Source organism: Pristis pectinata, chromosome 11 (genome assembly GCF_009764475.1).
Source record: "Pristis pectinata isolate sPriPec2 chromosome 11, sPriPec2.1.pri, whole genome shotgun sequence".
NCBI classification, from domain to species: Eukaryota; Metazoa; Chordata; class Chondrichthyes; order Rhinopristiformes; family Pristidae; genus Pristis; species Pristis pectinata.
This window is the reverse complement of record NC_067415.1, coordinates 16,172,314-16,195,271: the sequence shown is the minus strand read 5'-3', so window position 1 is coordinate 16,195,271 and position 22,958 is coordinate 16,172,314. Positions and strand designations below refer to the sequence as shown.

General features: G+C 43.0%; 1 protein-coding gene across 1 annotated transcript in view; it reads left to right on the top strand.

Annotated features, from left to right (window-relative positions):
- LOC127576130 (von Willebrand factor A domain-containing protein 3B-like) overlaps positions 1 to 22,958 on the top strand; it is a 123,762-nt gene that overhangs the window by 64,415 nt on the left and 36,389 nt on the right. The window contains exons 14-21 of the mRNA XM_052026517.1: positions 5,918 to 6,051; positions 8,348 to 8,559; positions 9,152 to 9,289; positions 10,893 to 10,944; positions 13,462 to 13,618; positions 14,551 to 14,669; positions 16,389 to 16,439; positions 17,036 to 17,213. Coding sequence (XP_051882477.1) covers positions 5,918 to 6,051; positions 8,348 to 8,559; positions 9,152 to 9,289; positions 10,893 to 10,944; positions 13,462 to 13,618; positions 14,551 to 14,669; positions 16,389 to 16,439; positions 17,036 to 17,213 — 1,041 coding nt within the window. The remainder of the gene's footprint in view (positions 1 to 5,917; positions 6,052 to 8,347; positions 8,560 to 9,151; positions 9,290 to 10,892; positions 10,945 to 13,461; positions 13,619 to 14,550; positions 14,670 to 16,388; positions 16,440 to 17,035; positions 17,214 to 22,958) is intronic.

Below are 22,958 nucleotides of genomic sequence, written 5' to 3'. Positions count from 1 at the left end.
TATCATTGACTGACATCACAAAGGTTGCGAAATCTAACGGAAATGAAAGCAAATCAGGCTTTCTTTTGTGCGACAATACAGACATATAATATGGAGATTCTTTGTGCAGGCTGTTCATAGGTAGCAGTAAGCAGTCTCCGGTCTTTTGTATTCCTTCATAGTACATGGGCGTCATTATCAAGGTCAACATTTAATCTTTATCCTTGTGGTTGAGTTGAGTAGCTTTCTGAGCCATTTAAGGACAGTTTAGATTGACGTGTAAGGACAGCAGATTTCTTCCATAAAGAATATTTGTGAAGCTGACAGCTTTTAGACCATAAGACCATTAGATATCAGAGCTGAATTAGGCCATTCGGCCCATCAAGTCTGCCATTCAATTATAGCTGATTTTGTTTTCCTCAGTCCCCTTTTTAACAATGATCTTGTAGCGGTTGCTACCGCGAAATGAAACAGACACTAGTCGGAGGATTGTCGAACAGAAGTGGTTTATTTTCCTGCCTTGCGCGGGCCCTTTAAGGGAGACTGTTCCCGCCCAAAACAACCGGCAATGACGTAAGTCCTACGTCATCAAGACTTACCCACGTGCGGGTTCTCCCCGTCGCTCGGAAAGACGAGGCCTGCCGCCATCTTGGGCCTCGTCGCTCCGACGCCGCACGACCCGACTGCTGAGCCGGTTCGCCCGACTAAACGGTGAGTCGCCACACAACCCCCCCCAGAACCGGCGATACAGTCCCCAAGGTCCGTGGGCTGTGCCAGCTGCCGCTTAGGGGGCCGGCCTCTGCGTCGCGGCGTTGCAACCTCGACAGGTTGTTGCAGATCCAAATGGGCTGGTTTGAGGCGGTCCGCCGTGAAAACCTGTTCCCTGCCTCCAATGTCCAAAATAAAGGTGGATCCGTTATTCCGTATGACTCGGAACGGTCCCTCATATGGTTGTTGCAATGGCGCCTGAGGTGTGCCCCTGCGAACAAAAACAAACTCACAGTCCCGTAGTTCCTTGGGCTGGCAGGATGGGGCTTGACTGTGCCATGAGGTGGGAATCGGGGCCAAGTTGCCAAGCTTCTCGCGCAGTCTTTGTAGGACTGCTGGGGGTTGTTCCCCATGGTACCGAAGGGCAGGTATGAAATCCCCGGGGACAACTAGGGGCGCCCCCTACACAAGCTCAGCTGACGAAGTGCGGAGGTCTTCTTTGGGGGCAGTGCGTATGCCGAGCAGGACCCAAGGCAGCTCGTCAACCCAGTTAGGACCCTTCAGGCGGGCCATCAAGGCTGATTTCAGATGGCAGTGAAAACGTTCCACCAACCCGTTTGATTGAGGATGGTAGGCCGTGGTGGTGTGCAGCTGCGTCTCTAACAGGTTCGCTAATGCAGCCCAGAGACTGGAAGTGAATTGGGTGCCTCTGTCTGAAGTGATGTGGGCCGGAACACCAAAACGTGAGACCCAAGTTGTGAGCAGCGCCCGGGCGCAGGAATCAGTTGTGATGTCAGTCAGGGGGGTTGCCTCAGGCCACCTCGTGAACCGGTCCACGATGGTAAGGAGGTACTGGGCTCCTCTTGAAACCGGCAGAGGGCCCACGAGGTCGACGTGTATGTGGTCGAACCTCCTACAGGTAGGCTCGAACTGCTGTGGTGGGACCTTGGTGTGTCGCTGGATTTTTGACGTCTGGCAGTGCGGACAAGTCCTGGCCCACTCACTGACCTGTTTGTGCAGGCCATGCCAGACAAACTTACTGGCGACCAGTCGGACAGTAGATCTGATGGACGGGTGCGCCAACCCATGTACCGAGCCAAAAACGCGTCTCCGCCAGGCTGCAGGGACTATAGGGCGGGGTTGACCAGTCGCAACGTCGCAAAGTAGGGTCCGCTGACCTGGACCAACCAAGAAATCTCGGAGCTGCAGACCCGAGACTGCGGTTCTGTAGCTGGGCAGTTCATCGTCGGCTTGCTGTGCGTCAGCTAGGGCCGTGTAGTTGACACCCAAGGATAGGTTGTGGATGGTTGGTCTGGAAAGTGCATCAGCAACGACATTATCCTTTCCGGAGACATGTTGGATGTCAGTTGTGAATTCGGAAATGTAGGATAAATGTCTCTGCTGACAAGCTGACCAGGGATCGGAGACTTTGGAGAAGGCAAAGGACAGAGGCTTATGATCGGTGAAAGTGGTGAAAGGCCTGCCTTCTAGAAAGTATCGGAAATGCCGGACCGCCAGATACAGTGCTAGAAGTTCCCGATCAAAAGCGCTGTACTTCAGTTCGGGCGGTCTAAGGTGCTTGCTGAAAAATGCCAAGGGTTGCCAGCGGCCTTCGAGTAGCTGTTCCAGTACCCCACCCACCGCGGTGTTGGACGCATCTACCGTGAGGGCAGTCGGGACGTCAGTCCTTGGGTGTACAAGCATCGTGGCGTCTGCCAGGGCGTCTTTGTCCTTAACGAAAGCAGCCGCAGCCTCGTCAGTCCAGGTGATGTCCTTGCCCTTACCAGCCAGCAGCGAGAACAGAGGGCGCATGATACGGGCTGCTGCAGGGATGAACCGATGGTAAAAGTTGACCATCCCAAGGAATTCCTGTAGACCTTTGACTGTGTCGGGGCGGGCAAAATGGCGGATAGCATCCACCTTGGCGGGTAGGGGTGTTGCCCCGTCGCTGGTGATTTTGTGGCCGAGGAAATCGATAGAGTCAAGTCCGAATTGGCACTTGGACGGGTTGATCGTGAGGCCAAAATCGCGGAGGCGGGAATACAGCTGGCGGAGGTGGGAAAGGTGTTCCTGGCGGTTACGGCTGGCGATCAGTATGTCGTCTAAGTAAACTAACACGAAGTCCAGGTCTCGGCCTACCGTGTCCATCAGCCACTGGAAGGTCTGCGCGGCGTTCTTAAGGCCGAACGGCATCCGAAGGAATTCGAACAGGCCGAATGGGGTGATAATCGCAGTCTTGGGGACGTCATCCAGATGGACCAGGATTTGGTGGTATCCCCGAACGAGGTCCTCTTTGGAAAAGATGCGGGCCCCATGTAAGTTCGCTGCGAAGTCCTGGATGTGAGGGATGGGATAGCGGTCCGGGGTGGTAGCGTCATTCAGCCTGCGGTAGTCACCACAGGGCCTCCACCCTCTGGTGGCTTTGGGGACCATGTGCAGGGGGGAGGCCGAGGGGCTGTCTGACCTGCGAACAATCCCCAGCTCCTCCATGTGACGGAACTCTTCCTTTGCCAGGCGGAGCTTGTCTGGAGGTAATTGTCGTGCTCGGGCATGAAGGGGTGGTCCTGTAGTAATGATGTGGTGTCGTACCCCGTGTTTGGGCCTAGAATTCGTAAACGAAGGTGCCAAAATTGATGGGAATTCAGCTAGGAGCTTGGCGAAATCGTCGCCAGGAAGGGAAATGGAGTCCAGGCGCGGGGCTGGTGTGCTGATTTCTCCCAGGGGATAGGTCTGGAAGGTGCTAGAGTGGACTAACCGCTTCCCTCGCAGGTCGACTAACAGGTTGTGGGCCCGAAGGAAATCAGCTCCTAGGAGTGGTCGGGCGACCGTGGCAAGGGTAAAGGTCCAGGTAAAACGGCTGCCGCCGAATTGTAATTGAAGTATACGGGTGCCGAAAGACCGTATCGTTGTACCGTTGGCGGCATTGAGTAGAGGACTGGGTGGCCTGTTACGAGTGTCATGGCCGGTTGGGGGCAAAATACTGACCTCCGCTCCAGTATCAACGAGGAAACGCCGTCCAGATTTCTTGTCCTGAACGAATAGGAGACTCTGTCGGCGGCCAGCCGCCGTAGCCATCAGCAGCGGCTGGCCCTGGCGTTTCCCTGAAACTTGCAGGGTGGGCGGCATCGACGGGCCTCCGCACCCCACCTCTGATGGTAGAAGCTCAGCTGGTCACCCGTGTCGTCACCTGCGTTCCTGGGGTGTGGTTGCTCAGTTGCTGGGGCCAGGCGAGGCAGGCGTTGGGCTCGTGGCCTGGTGATTTGACTGACGGACGAGCTGCTCTCGCGCTTGGCCCTCCACAGGACATCTGCCCGGGCAGCCACCTCACGGGGGTTGCTGAAGTCGGCGTCAGCTAACAACAGGTGGATGTCATCGGGGAGCTGTTCGAGGAAGGCCTGTTCGAACATCAGGCATGGCTTGTGTCCCTCGGCCAATGCCAGCATCTCATTCATTAGGGCGGATGGGGATCTGTCCCCCAGGCCGTCTAGATGAAGCAGGCGGGCAGCGCGCTCATGACGGGAGAGGCCGAAGGTCCGAATCAAAAGGTCTTTGAAAGCCGGGTGCTTATCTTCCTCCGGAGGCGACTGGATGAAGTCTCCAACCTGGGCAGCTGTCTCTTGGTCCAGAGAGCTAACCACATGGTAGTACTTCGTGGAGTCGGAGGTGATCTGCCGAAGGTGGAATTGTGCTTCGGCCTGGTCAAACCAGATGCCAGGCCGAAGTGACCAAAAGGTGGGCAGCTTGAGGGCCACTGCGTTGGCTGCTGTGCTGTCGGCCATTGCACGGGTCCAAAATCCATTTGGACTGTCGGGGTCACCAATGTAGCGGTTGCTACTGCGAAATGAAACAGACGCTAGTCGGAGGATTGTCGAACAGAAGTGGTTTATTTTCCCGCCCTGCGCGGGCCCTTTAAGGGAGACTGTTCCCGCCCAAAACAACCGGCAATGACATAAGTCCTACGTCATCAAGACTTTCCCGCGCGTGGGTTCTCCCCGTCGCTCGGAAAGACGAGGCCCGCCGCCATCTTGGGCCTCGTTGCTCCGACGCCGCGCGACCCGACTGCCGAGCCGGTTCGCCCGACTAAACGGTGAGTTGCCACAATCTGATAGTTTCTAGTTTATCATTTCATTAGCTTTTTTTAAATAATGTATCTTTTTAAATAAAGATACATTAGGGACATTTAATTAGATAGCCATATGAATGATAGAAAAATGGAGGGCTATGTGGGAGGAAAGGGTTAGAGAGACATTAGAGAAGGATAAAATGTTGGCACAACATCATGGGCCAAAGGGCCTGTACTATGCTGTAATGTTTCATGTTCATAATTTAGAGCCCCAACTGCCTTGATTGAATATGAACATATGTCAGAGGATTATCAGTCCAGGTTTCTGGTTTTGCTTGTCCAGCAATATAACCACCATGTGTATTCAGATCCACAGAGGTCCTATTGTCAACTTTCATCTTCATTGTGATATTTCCAAAGATTTACAGTTTTGCTGTACTTTTCTTTAGGCTAGTTAATGGGGTAAGGCTAGTTAATGGGGTAAGGCTAGTTAATGGGCTAGTGGGGAACAGTGAATTGTGTTAGTAATTCATTTGCATCTCTGCATTCAAAATAAATAAAGAGCTTGAACTTAAATATGTATCACTTGGTACATAAGGCTCCTGGGTTTTTTTATAATGATGATTGTTTTGTTTTAAGAAAAATCTGCAGAAAAGAAGTTAAAACACTATTTACCATACACAGGTATAAAGGAGAATGGATTAAATCTTTTGATATATTTACTCGCATTGTTATTTAAGGAGGTACTTTATTTAATTTCAGCTAATGGCAAAATTAACAAACGCCCAACTCAGGGACACCCCTACATACAAACAAGCTCCCATGATATTATTAAATTCAAAAGACCGATGTACGTACACACGTTCATTCCTATGAATGGCAGAACTAGTTTTCTCTCCCTCTCCACTTTTAGTAATCGTTATTTCTTATCAGTCTTATGTGCTTTTGATGCCATTCATTACAATACAATGTGGAGGTATGGTTATCATATTGAGTGATTTTTGTGTACTTTCCGATTTACAGACATCTGTAAAAACAGAACTTGTTCATTACTTAGGGACGGCCTGTTGTTATTTAATGCCATTCTTCACTTTATGATGAATTTGAATCTTGTTTCAGCCATCAGCAGTTTTTGTTCACGTAAACATATTAATTTAAAATCTTCAGAGTGAAGATATCTGCCTACTGAAGAAAGAAATTGAGAAGGGAAGGGAAGATTTGGAGAAGGTGGAAAAACTCCATGCAGAGTGCATAATGCTGGACTGGTATCATAACCGTGAAGATTGCAGACTAAACAACAAGTACATTCATTTTGTTTGGCATGAATCTTTTCAGCAACTTAACAATGGTGTTTAATGTTGACTGTCCTGTGGTTATCATAATTGCCCTGCGATTAGTTGTTTGCCAAAACCGTGAGTGGTTTACGCAGCCAACTCATTCTCTTGTTTGGCTCTAGGAAGGTCACTTTTTCTGTTGGAGTCTATTCTGCAGAATTGGCTGGAAAGATACAGGGCACAGTATACTGGAGCTTCAGGGAAGAATGAACAATTGACTGAGGTGGGGGGGTGGGGGGGGTGGATGGAGCCTGGAAGAAGGGGTGCAGGAATGTTGGAGGAGCTCCCGAGCAGGATCCTGCCACGGGCAGGAGAAGCAGCTGAGCAATGTAGAAGTGAAGGTACGGTGCCAATTAAACCCTGCTGTTAGGCAGCTAAAGGCAATATAGAGTACAGCCACTCAGAGCAGAAGACCTGGCAGTTGGCAGAAAGATCATGATGAGGTTTTTGTTATATAAGAGTACCACAATATTAATAACATACAATCTGAACTAAAAGTTTAAAAATAGTGAATCAATGTCTTTATCTAAGGTGAAATATATTCTGCTTTGGGAAGTAACTTGGGAATCAAAGCAAAATGATTTCAGACTTGAATAAAAATGCACCATGTGAGATGTTTGCTCCTGAGGGTCAATGTCAGTTTTATTCTCTGTTGAAGTCATTGTCTTAGTGGCAGTATTCTTGCTGTTGAGGGGGATGAGCCCTGCTCCAAAGACTTGAGTAATTAATGTAGGCTGAGACTTCAGAGCAGTACTGTGGAAGGGATACTATGACTGAAATTCAAATCAGACACTTGCACTAAACATTGAAGTCGATGGAATTGAACTACAGAAGTGCATTACAGCACAAAGCTTCTATTGTATTGCATGTTTAGTGGAAGCAACTAGAGAATTGATTTTTATTTTACTTTTTTTGATGAGACATTGAACCATATAAAGTGTATATAATGAATCCCATTCTATTGTTCAGGCACGTCTTATTGTATGGGGCCTTGGTGAGACCACATCTAAAGTATTGTGTACGGCTTTGGTTTCCTTACCTTAGAAAAGATGTTTTTGCCAGAGATCGAGAGCAGCAAAGATTCACAAGGCTGGTTCCAGTTTGCAGGATGAGGAGAGATTGAGTGGACTGGATCTGTATTCCCTACAGTTTAGAAGAATATTAGGAGGTCTCATTCAACTTACGAAAGGTTCAACAGGCTGGATGCATGGATGATATTTCCATTGGTTGAGGAGCCTAGAACCAGAGGTCATAGTCTCAGAATAAGGGTTTGGGCATTTAGGACTGAAAGGGGGAGTAATTTCTTCACTCAGAGGATGGTGAATCTTTGGAATTCTCTACCTTGGAGGGCTCAGTCACTGAGTTCATTTAAAACAGAGAGTGATAGATTTCTGAATGTTAAAGTAATCAAGGCATATGGAAATAGCACAGGAACATGGCACTGAAGTAAAAGATCAGGCAAGACCAATGACTTACTCCTGTACCTATCTCTTATGTTTTTAATGTTTTTAAGTCAAGTTCAGAATCACTAAAATATTTTGGGTTGTCTTGAAGTTATGAAGGGCATTATGTAAAAACATTTGTTCTGTTTTCTTTCTGTGTACCTGTTTTGTAAGCCCTTTGTAGAATATAAGATAAGATATCTTTATTAGTCACATGTACATCGAAACACACAGTGAAATGCATCATTTTGCCTAGAGTGTTCTGGGAGCAGCCCACAAGGGTCGCCATGTTTCCGGTGCCAATATAGCATGCCCACAACTTCCTAACCTGTACGTCTTTTTTGGAAAGTGGGAGGAAACCGGAGTACCCAGAGGAAACCCACGCAGACACAGGGAGAATGTACAAACTCCTTACAGACAGTGGCCGGAATTGAACCCGGGTCACTGGTGCTGTAAAGCGTTATGCTAACCGCTACACTACCGTACTTGCCAATCTATTAGAACTATTAAACTCAAAGTTCTTCTGAATAGTGAATAATTGAATAATTTCATTTTGAATTACTTACAAACATCTTTAAAATCCAGGTCATAAAGCAAATGATTTCAAAGAGCCTTAGTGCAGTATTGTGCAGTGTTTATACAGACATATTGCTGAAGTAATTAATATTTACCAAAGAAACATGCTTGGGTATCAGGTCAATACTACTTACATTTTCTAATTTTAGCCAACCTGCTGATCAGTATTACTCTGTACATAACAACATCCAATCTTTTCCTGTACTTAAAAGATTTTACAAACTGCTCTATTTGCTTTTCTCCAGAGTTGCTGTTGATGTTCCAATTAAGAGGCCAGCCTGGAGCAACAACACAGCTCTGGTCCATTCCTTAGACACCAGGAGCCCTGGGAGGCCCAGTTCAGCTTTGGACTGGATTCCTGCCACACACAGAAACCACCGAAACACATACTATATCTACAGTTTAAATACTGCCAAGAAATCAAAGGAGCTCCAGAAGAAGAAAGTCCTACTTGCAGGTAAGAATCTAGCCATAATTCTGCAGTTCAGCAAAATTGCAGTGTTTTTGCATTCTCCCTTATGACTTATTAGATCAATAGATAGTAATTTGCCTCTGCATACAATGTAGTAATAGGGACCATTAATTAGAGGCATCATTATTTTGCTTTCAGAATTATGATGAATCCAAATCATTTTAATTTTTAAAAAATCTGTACATTAGAATGTTGACAATCATTGAAGTATAATTAATAGAAGATATATTAGCCCAAATTTGTTGTTGGTAGCTCAATGCAAAGGAAAAGCAATGTTGCTGAAATGTTTAGAGCTTTGTTGACCTGTGATAATCCTGCATTCTTGAACAGCGATCATTTATGTTTATTACACTTGAACAACAGGCTGTCCAATTACATACAATTTACTGAATAGAAACAGTTCAATTGTCCCAAATGATCAATGCCAGTGTTTATCCTCCACACAAGACTCCTCCCCACCCGCCTTAACCTAACCCGAAGAGCATAACTTTTCATTCTGTCCTCCTGAATGTGGTTATTTAGCATATCTGAGTGACAATTGCAACAGTAACACAATATCATTACTGTTCCTTCATAGGTCACACAAATTCTAGCCTACTTAGGAGTTTGAGTAATGGTGTTAAAGTCGATGAGAATTTGTTGGATGAATGGATGCTTCCAGAAAACAAAGAGCTGTTCGTGAATAATTATAATAAGGAATTGAAGGTCCTGAATGGTAAGTTAAAGAATTTGATTTTCCATCTAAATGGAAATTCTTGCTCAATTGCAAATAGCTTTTGCCCTTGGTACAACTCAGGAACACATTAGACCAGTTGAATAGCTGCCATACGGTATATAGAGGTAGCGAGAACCGTTGAAGATTGAATGAAAAGGGAGTGCTCGATACATAAATCTAATGTGATGTTAACTAATCACCCACTAAGCTCAGGTTTCAGCTGTATCTTCTTGATGAGTGAGGCTGTGGACCAGGAACATCCATTTTATAAAATCCACCCATCGGAAAAGTGTGAGAAGCACAAGATTAATTTAAGGTTTTTCACCAAGCAATGGCAGTGAAAACTATCTGCAAGAGATTCTTCTTGGAGTTCTTCTCTGTGCTGCCTCCAATGTCTGAACATTTGTTTCATAACAGCCTGATCTGAACACTGTATTCAAGTTGTGGTCTGGCTATATCATTGTGCAGCCTTATTAGAGTTTCCTCTGACTTGTGCCCTGCTGCTTGGGTAATGCACTTCTAAATGGAGCACAAGGCCACTGTTTATAAGGCAGATTTCAGACCGTTATAAAAAACATAGACACGTAGAAAAGAACAGCACAGGGATGGGGACCTTTGGCCCACTCTGTCTGTGTCAACCATGATGCCAGATTAAACTAATCCCATCTGCATGGTCTGCATGCCTCTATTCTCTACCTGTTCATGTGTCTGTATCATATCTGTTTCAGCCACTTCCTGGCAGCATGTTCCAGGCACCTACCGCTCTGTGTGTGTGTAAAAAAAGAAAAAAAATTGCCTCACAATTCTCCTTTTAACTTCCCCCCTTTCACTTTAAATCTATGCCCTCTAGTATTTGACATTTCCACCCTGGGAAAAAAGACTTTGACTATCTACCCTATCTATGTTTCTCATAATTTTATCAAGTCTTCCCTCAGCTTTCGATGCTCCAGAGAAAACAATCCAAGTTAGTCTATCCCCTTCTTACAGCTAATACTCTCCAATCCAGGCAACATCCTGGTGAACCCCTTCTGCATCCTTGCCAAAGCCTCCACATCCTTGCTATAGTGCGGTAACCAGAACTGCACACAATACTCCAAATGTGGCCTAATCAAAATTTTATACAGCTGCAACATGACTTCCCTTATGTTTATACTCAGTGCTCCACCCGATGAAAGCAAGCATGCTGTACACCTTCTTTACCACCCTATCCACTGTGTGCCACTTTCTGGGAGCTATGGACTTAGTATTAGATAAAGGCACTCAAAATCTAAGTGTTCAATGCTACAACAACAACTGATGCCTGTAAATTCATTCACGATTGGTAGTGCTAACCTCACACTATATCTGTGGCTGTGTGTTCTACTTTGACTTCTGAAATTTGCTTACATATACTTCAAGTGGTTGGAGCCTCTGCAATAAACACATGTTTTGTTTTTTCTGACTGAGGAAGCATTTCCAGGAATGTAACTTGTATTTTCTTTAGTAAATTTCACATGGTGCTTCACAGTAGATCTTTCAAACTAAATGTGACACTGAATGTAATTGAAATTTATCATTAGTGTCTTCATCTTCACTTTAAGCCCTTTCATGCTTTTCCTCACAGGCCTTAGTATGTCAGAGACTTCACCTAAAAAAGCAGGAAGGCAAGTTGAAAAGTAAGTGAAAAATAATAATACGGCCAACAAAATAACGTAGAATAATTCTTTCAATGTTGATTATTTCAGTGCAAAAGTTATATTGATGTCAATAGTATCTAAACACTGTAATAAAAATGTTAAGTGTATCACTACTTAGTGGATAGAATGCTAAGTTTTACCCATTTGGTATCACCAGGTGTACGATATGGTTTGTCTTTCAATGGGAAATAGTTCTTACCCTTAGTTAGTCAGTGGCCAACTTCCTTCAATGTAAGATGGTAGGCGAAATGAGGGTGGTCATTGATTAATTGTGATCATACTGAAGGGTGAAGCAGGCATGAGCAGCTGAATGGTCTAGTCCTGTTTCTACCTCTTATAGCAGTGGTTTTTAATGTTGTGGTTATGTTATTTAATCGGCAATTCATAACACGTGTAATAATAATCCATGAATTCAAATCCTTTCTCGTCATTTTTTGAATTTAGATTTATTTCTTTAAAAAATGCATGTTTGGTTCCTTGTTGTAAGTCAGAGAAGACTTCCCTCTGCCAGAAGATTGCTGGTGGTCTGTGCCTTAGACTGTGCAGTTTCTGTCTGGCTGCCAGTACATGGGCAAGGCCAAGGGTGGCAGAATGCAGGGCAGGACCACTCCCAGCTGACGTGGTTAACTGCTCTGATACAGCAGCTTCCACTGCCGGTGAGGTTCCACACTCAGGCTCACCAGCAGTCAAAGCTGCCATTTAAATAGAATGTCTTCAGTGAATGTCTGTTGTGAGTGCCTTTGAGATTGACAAACATTGAAATTGACTCAGAACCTGTCATAAATTAAAAATAAAGAAGAAATAATTAAAAGGTAAAATACACACATGTGCATGTCCACACATACATACACGAACATTTAAACTAATTCAATCTAATAAAAAGCTTCACATACCTTCCTGTTAACAGCTGATTTGTGTCATTTATTTAACTGTACTTGCAGCAGGTGAACCTGATGCAGGTTGATAGCGAGAGCTGGGAAATCCACAGAAAGTTTGGACTCTACAATTAGCTCTGTTGTCTTTTATTCATCTGGCCGAGCAATGACAAAGGGATGTGTAATAAATGCTGGCCTTACCAGGGATTCTACATATCTAGAATGAGATATGGTAGTGCAACTGCAAGGTTGAATGATACAGAATGTAGTATAAGTGTGGCAGCAACAACTACCACAAATGTTCTGAATATGGCAATACAAATAGAAAACATTTAAAATGCATATGGACCAATCAGCCAGTAGAAGAACAGCACTGTAACAGTTCACAATGCAAACTTAGTCAATAAATTATTAAATTAAAACTCTTTTGGAAGAGTAGAATTTAAAAGGACTAAAAAGTATTCCAGCTTTTGCTTGTCATTGCAAACTTGTTATTCCAATCTTTAACTTTAGGCTCTGATGCCTTTTCCAACTCTTTTCAGTGGGAAGTAGATATGCTCCATTCTCCATGCGAAAATATTCCTTGGCTTTCCCTTCTGCTAAGCTGCTGTCCCATTCCATTTCCAGGAAATCTCTGCCTTCACCTCAGTTGCTATCTGTTCCAACTCAAAGGAGGAGAAGTTTGAGAACCTATTCTTTGAAATCCGCTCCTTAGTCTGGTTACCTTATGCAGTAAATTTTCTGGGACTAATTTACACTTTGAGTACAAAATGGTGTGGTTGGATCAGATACCTGTTAGGCACCTCTTCCAATTTTGTTTTTGTTCAGTAAGTTTAGGAGAGTCATACAATAGACAACTGATCTGATAATGGTCATGTTAAACTATGGCCCAGAATCAAATTTGCCCAAATCCCCTATGATTGTCTACTGTTTTTCTCTCTGGTATTTTTGCTTGCATTGCAAGTTAAACTGCTTCAGCACTGCTTTTATTTTGAATTCAGATTTTTACTTAAAATTCCATTTCTAACTTTTGCTGCTGACATTCAGTTTGTAGTTTCACTTTCTAAGGCCACTGGTATAGATCTGGGAGTTCATTAATTGTGGCCAATGTACCTCAGAGAGAGTATACATGACTCCCTCATTGTGTTTTTGTATCCATTGTACACCTCTGGAAAATAACTATTCCTACCAAGAGAAGAATAAGTTGTTGGCAAATACAAGGACATGTGCACTTAAACCTAACTGTATTCTACCTGAAGTTTATTTATTGCAATACAATCATGGTAGTATAGCGGTTAGCATAACGCTTTACAGCGCCAGTGACCCGGGTTCAATTCTGACCACTGTCTGTAAGGAGTTTGTACATTCTCCCCGTGTCTGCGTGGGTTTCCTCCGGGTGCTCTGGTTTCCTCCCATGTTCCAAAGACGTACAGGTTAGGAAGTTGTGGGCATGCTATTTTGGCACTGGAAACATGGCGACACTTGCGGGCTGCCCCCAGAACATTCTATGCAAAAAATGCATTTTACTCTGTGTTTCAATGTACATGTGACTAAAAAAGATACCTTAAATACTTTTTGAAGTTTTAATTTCATGAAACATTCTTTATTGATTTATTTATAGTTCTCTGGATGTTTCTTCAGCTCAGTGGCTTAAGAGAAATAGCCTGATTGCCAAGCGACTCACAATAATGGATGCTCTTGCACCAACTGCTGTTCCTCAAACTGCAAAGTATGTTCCAGTCTTGGACAAGTATATTGTATCTAAAGTGTTTGATGAGGTGAGAGTTCACTTTCTCTTATCCATGGGATTTAAGAGTTGCTGAGGAATATATGGAAGTTGTTTTTTTGTGAATTTCTCATTCTCGTTCTGGACTTCAGTACACACTACTTGGTTGCTAAAATGGAGTAGTGTTTAACCTAACGTTTCAGAATTAACCTAATGTTTTAGGTAGCATGTGGGGAGGTAGTTAAGATAAGTTATTTGAGCCAGCTTTTGGGAATGTTTCTTGGATTGACTTAGGTATATTGCATTAATAGTATTTGATGCAGTGAAATCTCCATCACAAAGAATTTATCTCCATCTCTGATAATACCCAACTCTGTCTCTGCCTCAACACAACTGCAGCTGGAAACCTGACCAAAGCCCTTGTTATCTAAAAGTGTGACTATTAACGTGCTGTCCTGGCTGGTTAATCTATTGTTCTCATGCTTCAGTTTATGTAAAACCCTGCTGCTTGTATCCCACTAAAGGCTTATTCACCCATCACTGCCAGCCTTGCTGAGCTACATTCACTCCAGCTCCCCAGTACTTTTTAGCCGGGCTTGAGGCTGGAGCAGAGGATATTACTGAAGCATTGCAACAGGCACAGAGTTGAGAACATGTCCAAAGAGAGAAATAGTCATTGGTAGAGAGAGTGGTATGTAGGAGAGATTATCTGGTGCCAATGCATTAGAAGATTGAGTACAGCAGTGCTAGATTAGCAGAAGTAGTGCTGAGTTGGAGTCCATGAGAGCTTGACAACCATAGAATTACAGTTTAGACTTTGCTTGATCTGCAGTTCCTGCTTTTATATTAAAAATAAAACAAATAGAAACGAAAATGATGGAAAATTGATTTCTGAACTGACATTTTTACTGTGGATATTTCTTTAAAAATGACATTTGTCCTTTGGCTATATTGCAGTCTGATATTATTCCTATTTTAATCCAGGTGCTACCCTTAGCTCATGTCAGCAACAGCAAGAAGCAAGTCACACTTATTAATCCATTGGCTGTGAACCTGGAAGACTACAAAGCAAGGCTTTGCCAAGCTATCCAGTCTTATGAAAAGTAAGTGAGTACTGAGTCAGATGTACATCATGCATATTGAAATGTTAACATTTCCTTTAATTAGCAATCAAAGAAGTGCAGGAAGGACTGTGTAGCCCACTGCAGTTCACTATTCTTGTCCAGTTCTGGTCTTCTCTATTACAACAATTCATCTTTTTTATATTGAATCAGTGATCAATCCTTGTTGAATATTTTAGCATCAACAGCCATTTGCAATACTTAGTGGGAATGTACTGTTGAAAACAGGGAGATGTGTTTCACTCAAAGAGTTCTCAGTTTATAATTTTGCTTCCAGTTTATCTTTTCATTTTATTTACTCAAAATAAATGTATGTATTCACATTCCTGATTCGTTCATGTAAAGTTGTCGTAAAATAGATTTAGCTTCCTTTATATTGCTTTATAGCTTGATGATTTTAAAATATAGAATCTTATTGCTTTCTCTGAACCCATTCCTTATGCTCTTTTCTTTTGCTGCTCCATGATACAGTAACCATCATTTTATTTGCCTGCCCATTCTGAATACTTCACATGCCATCTGCTATGAGTACATCCTGACTTCAGTGCACATACATGTTTCCCTTTGGTTTTCATGTTGAACACTGGTTATCTGTTGGAGCAGCTACAGTTACATCACTTTAGACATCCTTCTTTAAATATGAAGACCAAAACTGTATGTACTACTCCTGGTGCAATTCCACCACTGCCCTGTAAAGTTGTATCAAATCTTCCCCATCTTTATACTTCATACCCCTTGCAATAAAGGCTAATATTCCATTAGTGTTCTTAATTACTTGCTGTACCTTCATGCTAACTTTTTGTGCTTTGTGCACAAGGATCCCAAATTCTTTTATATAGCAAGATTTTGCAGTCCCCCTCCTTTTAAGTATAAATTTGCTTTTCCATAAACTCACATTTTCCCCACACAATATTCCATTTGCCAACTTGTTACCACTCGTTTAACCTATTTATATCCCTTTGCATGCTCATCGTGTCCTACTGTTTGCCAACCCACCTATCTTTGTATCATCGGCAGATATGGTGCACTTGGTCCCGTCATCCAAGTCATCAATATCGACAATAAATAGTTGAGTCCTAACACTGAATCCTATGGTACCTCACTAGTTGGTAATTACCAATCCAAAAATGACCCATGTATCCTGACTCCCTGTTTTCTGTTAGTTGACAGACTCCCCTGTCCATTGTCCCCAGTTCTTTGTGCTCTTGTCCGTGCACTCTAAGTGGCACTTTATCAAATGCTTCTGGAAATCCAAGTACACCACATGTACTGGCTGTTTGTACTGGATGTTCCAAACATGAGAGAATTCCTGCATTCACGTTATAAGTGGCTTCTTAATGATTGTGTTAGTGGTTTTGGTACTGTGCCTTATTCGTGCTACACATTGGGCATCTGAGCACTTGCATTGCACTTCATTGAAATAATTTACTGTTACAGGGTGGGAACAGAAAATACCCAGCAGGTCAGGCAACATGCTGAATATTTCCAGCATCTCTTGTTCTTGTTTCAGATTATCAGCATCTGCTGTTTTACATTTTTCATTTAAGATTAAAAGGATTTTGTATGCTTGTTCAAAGTGGGTTTTTGCAAATACAAAAAGGCACCGCTTTTGTTGATTTTACATTAATCCTTTAAATAATACTATATTGGCATTACCAAATTAACTATTAAGAATTGCTCACATTTTTCCTCTTCTGCAAGGCGTTTGAATTTGATTATCTGGAGAACGTTATCTCAAGAGGAGCGAGATAGGTAAGTAACAAGATTCTTATAAAATAAGCTATCTTTATTAGTCACATGTACATCAAAACACACAGTGAAATGCATCTTTTGCGCAGAGTGTTCTGGGGGCAGCCTGCAAGTGTCGCCACGCTTCCAGCACCAACATAGCATGCCCACAACCTCCTAACCCGTACGCCTTTGGAATGTGGGAGGAAATCGGAGCATCTGGAAGAAACCCACGCAGACACGGGGACAACATACAAAGTCCTTACAGACAGTGCCCGGAATTGAACGCGGGTCGCTGGTGCTGTAATAGTGTTGCGCTAACTGCTACGCTACCATGCCTGCCCAAAAAACTGCATAAAAACTCAATCCACCAACCACATCGGATTCCTGTCTCACTACTCTCCTTCTCCTCTTTATATTGACCATCTCCCCTCTCCATCCTCAGTTCTGGTGCAGGGTTTTGACCTGAAACGTTGATAATTCCCTTCCTCACACAAATGGTGCTCAACCCACTGTGTTCCTCCAGCAGATTGTTTGTTGCTGTAGAAGGACTTCTGTTGCAAGTGCAATTATATTTTGATATTTCTTTTTTGTGTGTGTTTCTGTATATTTCATACAAGGTTCAGCAGTGATAAACCAATTTCATTTCGAGAGCATAAGGAGGCATTACTCCAGGCTTTGGACAGAATGGGTTGGCCTATTCCTCAGGAGGATGTTACTCTGTTAGAGGATGAAATTTGCGCTGGCTACTCATATGAGCAGCAAGCTTCAGACCTCCAGAAAGCTGCTAAAGTGAAGGTCTGTACAATTCCTGTCGGGTTACTCAGTAATGATTATAAATCTGAAATGGAAACATGTTCAAAAAAATTTCAATTATTTCATGGGTAATTTGTAATGTAAAGGATTGACCTTAAAATCTGTAGTGGAGTGTGAGTTCTTCTTAATCCGGTTTGTGGAAGTGAGAATCACTGTTGCCATTTACTTATTAACACACAGAACATCAAGGGGACCTCGCCTCTATTGTGTCAATTGGTCTCCAACTGAACTGCAAGTATAGCACAAATAATATTACAAGAGCCAATCACGTGACTTTTCTGGTAAACTTTCAATAATCTGCCTGGAATAAATAAATTAAGCTACTTGCCTCACCTTTACCCCACTCCAGTCTTCAAAGGTCATAGACCGTCAAAGTCGAATTTATTGTCATGTGCACAAGTACCTGTACGCACAGGTGCAATGAAAAACTTACTTGCAGCAGTATCACAGGCACAGAGCATCATATAAGCAACATTCACAAAAAAAAATGTAAATTAAATGTATTATACACAATTTTTGCAAGAAAGAACACAATTAGAACAAAAAAAACAAAATCTATTTTAGTGCAAAGTGGTCATAGTGTTGCTATACAGGAGTGATTAAGGTTTTGTCAGTTGGTTCAAGAACTGAATGCTTGAAGGGAAGTTGCTGTTGTCCAACCTGGTGGTGTGGAACTTTTTGGTGTGGTACCTCTTGCCCGATGGTAGCTGCGAAAAGATGACATGGCCCGGACGGTGGAGATCTTTGATGATGGATGTTGCCTTCTTGAGGCAGTGCCTCCTGTTGGTACTACTGATGGTGGGGAGAGACATGCTCACTACTCTCTGCAGCTTCTTACAGAGCAGAAAGACGGTTTAAGATACAGATTCATAGAGTCGTACAACACAGATATGGGCTCTTTGGCCCACCACATCTATGCTGATCTTTTTGCCCTTCTACACTAATCCCATTTACCTGCATTGTGAAATTATTTTACAAAAGATGAACAAAAAAGAAACAGTCGAATATTTTAGTAATAGGTTTACAGCAGCCAATTTTTCACCTGATTATTCCTGTTTTTCCCACAAGATAAGAACAGAATAATTCAATCTTGCTTTTCAGGGGATGATAAACCACTTCAATAAATTAAAATCCTGTCTGAAGGCTCAATTGAAATTACCGCCTTGTAACTTTGTCAAAAGGATCTATTATCTTATTCGTAATGAGTCCTTTCATCAGATTGTCAAGGCTGCTTTATTTTGAACACCAATCAGCTATGTGAAAACCTGAGCAATTACCCGCAGGGCTGATGATGTTGTTTGTGCAGGATTAAGGACAATTGAAGGCTGGAACATTAATTGCAGAAATTATTCGAAGTATTGCCTTGGGCGGACTTCTGCATGTAGCAGAGCTCTTCAAAAGAGAAAGAAAATTGCTTCATTCTTGATTTGCCACAGTATTAGCTTGTGCATACTGAAAGATAAATAACTGTTAGCATCAGTCAATGATTCAGCATCTGACTGCAGGTGACACCTAGATCGGTGAGTCATTGACTCAGACATCAGTAATGCTTCTGACCATATGAATGAACCTGGCAAAACATGAATTTGGGAGATCTCACTTGGCTTGTTGTCAAGTATGTTTTTACCTTTTGGTTTCCTCCCACGTCCCAAGGGCGTACAGGTTGGTAGCTGACATAGACTCGATGGGCTAAATGGCCTCCTATATTATAAGGAAGTATGGAAAATGGAAATAGGTGTTCTGGAGATAGTGAGCAAAGCAAAATCTAGGCAATATCAGTCGCTGACCTGAGGTGTGAAATGATAGATGGCATCTAACCTGCTGAGAGTTCTCCAGCATTTTCTGTTTAATTATACTCATGCATGTTTATATGTACATTCCTAATGTGATAATTGATTACTGGGAGGCTGCAGGGGGTGCAGACTTCTTTGAACTGACCCCACCCTTGTCCTCCAACATTACCCACCACCCCACCCACCCCTTGTCCTCCACACTTATCCCACTACCACCAAAACCCCGGTCCCTTCCCCTCCCCAATGCACACAACACTGCCACTTTCTTTTAGCCAGATTCTCAATCTGTCTGTGTCATGGAAGTCTTATCTTTAGCCTAAGTCAATAATCAAGTGATGATGCAGCAGCTCCTCCATCGATTGGGCTGATTTATGAGAGGTATTAAGTGACTTAGTGATAAATAATGTGGATGGGTCCAGTTGGACAAAGGGGACTGATTGTGGTGTTACTCTGAACTACACTCTCTCTTCAATATGGACAATACGCAACAAAGATTGGGAAATAATTTTATAGAAATTAAAATTTACAATGTAGTAGTAAGAAAAACCTGTTTCATGACCTACACTCACCAAACTATGTGGATAAGTATATATATATTTATAAATTTATATTATTCCACATAGTTTGGTGAGTGTAGTCATGATACACTTATGAAAAATGTTTAATGTCAGCATTAGATGAATAACATCAGCACAAAGATTAAGATGACACTGCAGTTTTGTGCTTTGTTTAGTTGACAGAGTATAAAAGGTTGAATGAAATTTAGAAATTATTTGGCGCTGGTTGATTAATTCCCTCCAGTTTTGTCTCTGTTAAAAGAATGAGGGGTGATCTTATTGAAATATTTCCTACCCTATGACAGGGTAGATGTTGAGAGATTTTCACGAGAGGAAGAATCTCAAAAAAAGGACATAGTTACAAGAGAAGGAAATGGTTATTTTGGAGGCAGGTGGGAGTTAAACTGATGGTCCTTTTTTCACGTTTTAACATCCCACTCTAACACACTTCTTTTGGTTTAAAAATCTATCATACCCACTGCTGCCCTCATAACCACCCCTGAACAACGGTTGCTTGAATTTGAGGAAGAGTAGGACAGTCCACATAAATATTTAAGTCTCCACAGTATCAATAGTACAGATTACTTGGTTATTTATCTTACTGCTGTTTTGCAATCCTCCCTTGTGAAAATTTGCTGCTGCATTTTCCTACGCTGTATCCTTAAAATATTTAATCATCTGGACATAAGAGATGATATATAAATGAATCAAATGAGCAAAATCTATAGAAGGACCTAAGAGTCACTCTGCACCCAATGGATTATCTGACTTGCCTGACTAGCTGGCTTATTACTGTAGAAGAATAGCATATCAGCCTTTAGTGCAAGGGGGTTGGAGCTTAGAGACAGGGAAGTATTGAGGCCACACCAGGAATACTGTGCACAGTTTTGGTTTCCTTACTTAAGCAAGGAAGTAGTAACATTGGAGGCAGACCAGAAAAGATTCATTAGGCTCGTACCTGGGATGAGACGGTTATCCTTTCATGAATGACTAAAAATGTTAGATCTGTATTCAGTTTAGAAGAAGGAGGGGTGATCTTATTGAAACGTCTTAAGGGGGCATGACTGGGTAGATGTTGAGATGTTTTCACTGGTAGGAGAATCTCAAAAAATGGGGACATTGTTACAAGAGAAGACGGTGGTCATTTAAAACATGTGCGTGGGAACTTCTTCTCAAAGAAGGTGTTGAATCTCTGCAATTCTCTTATCCTGGAAGGCTGTAGAGGCTGGATCACTGGATGTACTAATTAGATACATTTTTGAAAGATCAGGGAACTGAGGGCTATGGGGAACAGGCACAGAAGAGGAGATAGCCTGGAGCATATCTGCCACGATCAGATTGAATGGTGGGACAGGTGGCCTAATCATTTGGATCCGGAAATTCATCTCTGAGAAAATATTATTGAGACAACCTTGCCGAGAAATTCTTGTAACAGGTTTGCTAGAATAGTGGAGCAGTGAGATGCTATGGCACTTGTGGTCCAAGGCACACCTGTAGAGATGACAGGGCCTGTACTGCAGGCAAGGGTGAGGATGGGTGTGGGGGTGGGGTGCTGGTGCTTGTCAGAGCTCAGTATTTCACTTGGGGGATACAAATACTGAGATATAAATTAGGAGCAGAAGTGGGCAACCGCCACTGAATCTGGAGCAACACACACACAAAATGCTGGAGGAACTCAGCAGGTCAGGCAGCATCTATGGAGGGCGATAAACAGTCGACATTTCAGGTCGAGACCCTTCATCAGGTCTGGAAAGGAAAAGGGCAGAAGCCAGAATAAGAAGGTTGGGGGAGGGAGAGGAGCAGGCTGGCAGGTGATAGGTGAGTCCAGGTCAGAAGGGGAAGGTAGGTAGGTGGGTGGGGGAGGGTAGATGAAAGGGAGTGATGTTAGAAGCTGAGAGGTGATAGGTAGAAGAGGCAAAGGGCTGAAGAAGAAGAAATCCAGTAGGAAAGGACAGTGGACCATGGAATAAAGGGAAGGAGGTGGGAAATAGATGGGCAGGTTATGAAGTCGGGGGAGGGGAAAGAGAAGGGGTGAGTGAGCCACAGGAATAAGGGAAAACAAAATGGGAGGGGGGGGGAAGGGGAGGGGTTACCGGAAGTTAGAGAAATTGATGTTGAAGTTGTCAGGTTGGAGACTACCAAGACGGAATATGAGGTGTTGCTCCTCCAACCTGTGTCTGGCCTCAGTGTGGCAGTAGAAGAGGCCGTGGACAGAGATGTCAGTATGGGAGTGGGATGTGGAATTGAAGTGGCTGGCCACCAGGAGATCCTTGCTCTTGATCTGATTGTAACCCCATTCCACATTCTCATTTAACCCTGGTAATCTTGCATTCCCTTACTTATCCAAAATCTATTTACCTCTGAAAAAATTGTTCAAAGACTCTGCTTTGACTGTGAAGAGAGTTCTAAAGTGTCATGAGAAAAAAATTCACCCATCTCTGTCTTAAATGGGTGACCACTTATTTTCATACAGTGACTTCTGGTTCTAGAATCCCCCCAAGAGAAAATATCTTCTCCACATTCAACCTGTAGAGATCCCTCAGGATCTTATATGTTCCAATCAAGTCCCCTCTTGCTGTTCTAAACCCTAGCAGTTACTAGCCTAGCCTGTCCAACTGTTCCTCATAAGACAATCCACCCATTCTGGGTATTAGTCAAGTAAATCTTCTCTGAACTGCTTCCATCGTATTAACATTTTACCCTAAATAAGGAGACCAATATCATCCTAATTACTTGTTGTTATTGCTTACTAGCCTGTTGTAAAACATGCACTAGGACACCTGGATTCCTCTGCGGCTCAGAGTTCTGCAATCCCCCACCATTTAAGTAACACATTATCGTTTAATTTTTTTTCAGCCAAAAAAGACAATATTACATTTTCTCACATTATATACAGGTGCCGCGCTTAGTTCTCAGGAAGTGTTCCCAGGTATCAGTGGATAAAAGGTATTCTGTGTTACAGTAGAGAGATGCAATACTGACAGCACTGTTGTACCGGGAACCTTTCATGAACCCCTGCCTTTCCCTGAGCAGTCCTAGTTACCTGTGTGCTGGGAATTTTGGGTGTACCCCTGCCTTCCCTGCTGTTGCACTCTGCTCTACTGGGAATAGGCATGATTCCCTTCACTGGTTAAGGAACATCAATACCAAATAAGAAATGCTAAAACATAAATGAGAATGATTTATACACATACATAACAAGCAACCTCTTCTATGTGTATTTCTGTGAACATTACAATTTTTATGGTTGACTCCTAGTGAGAGATCTACTGTTATCACTGAAACTTGTCGACTTGAGAAGAAGTGCTTTTAATGATAACTATTTTTTTGTATTTTTCTCATTCACAAGATTATAAACACGTCAATCCACTTTTTTG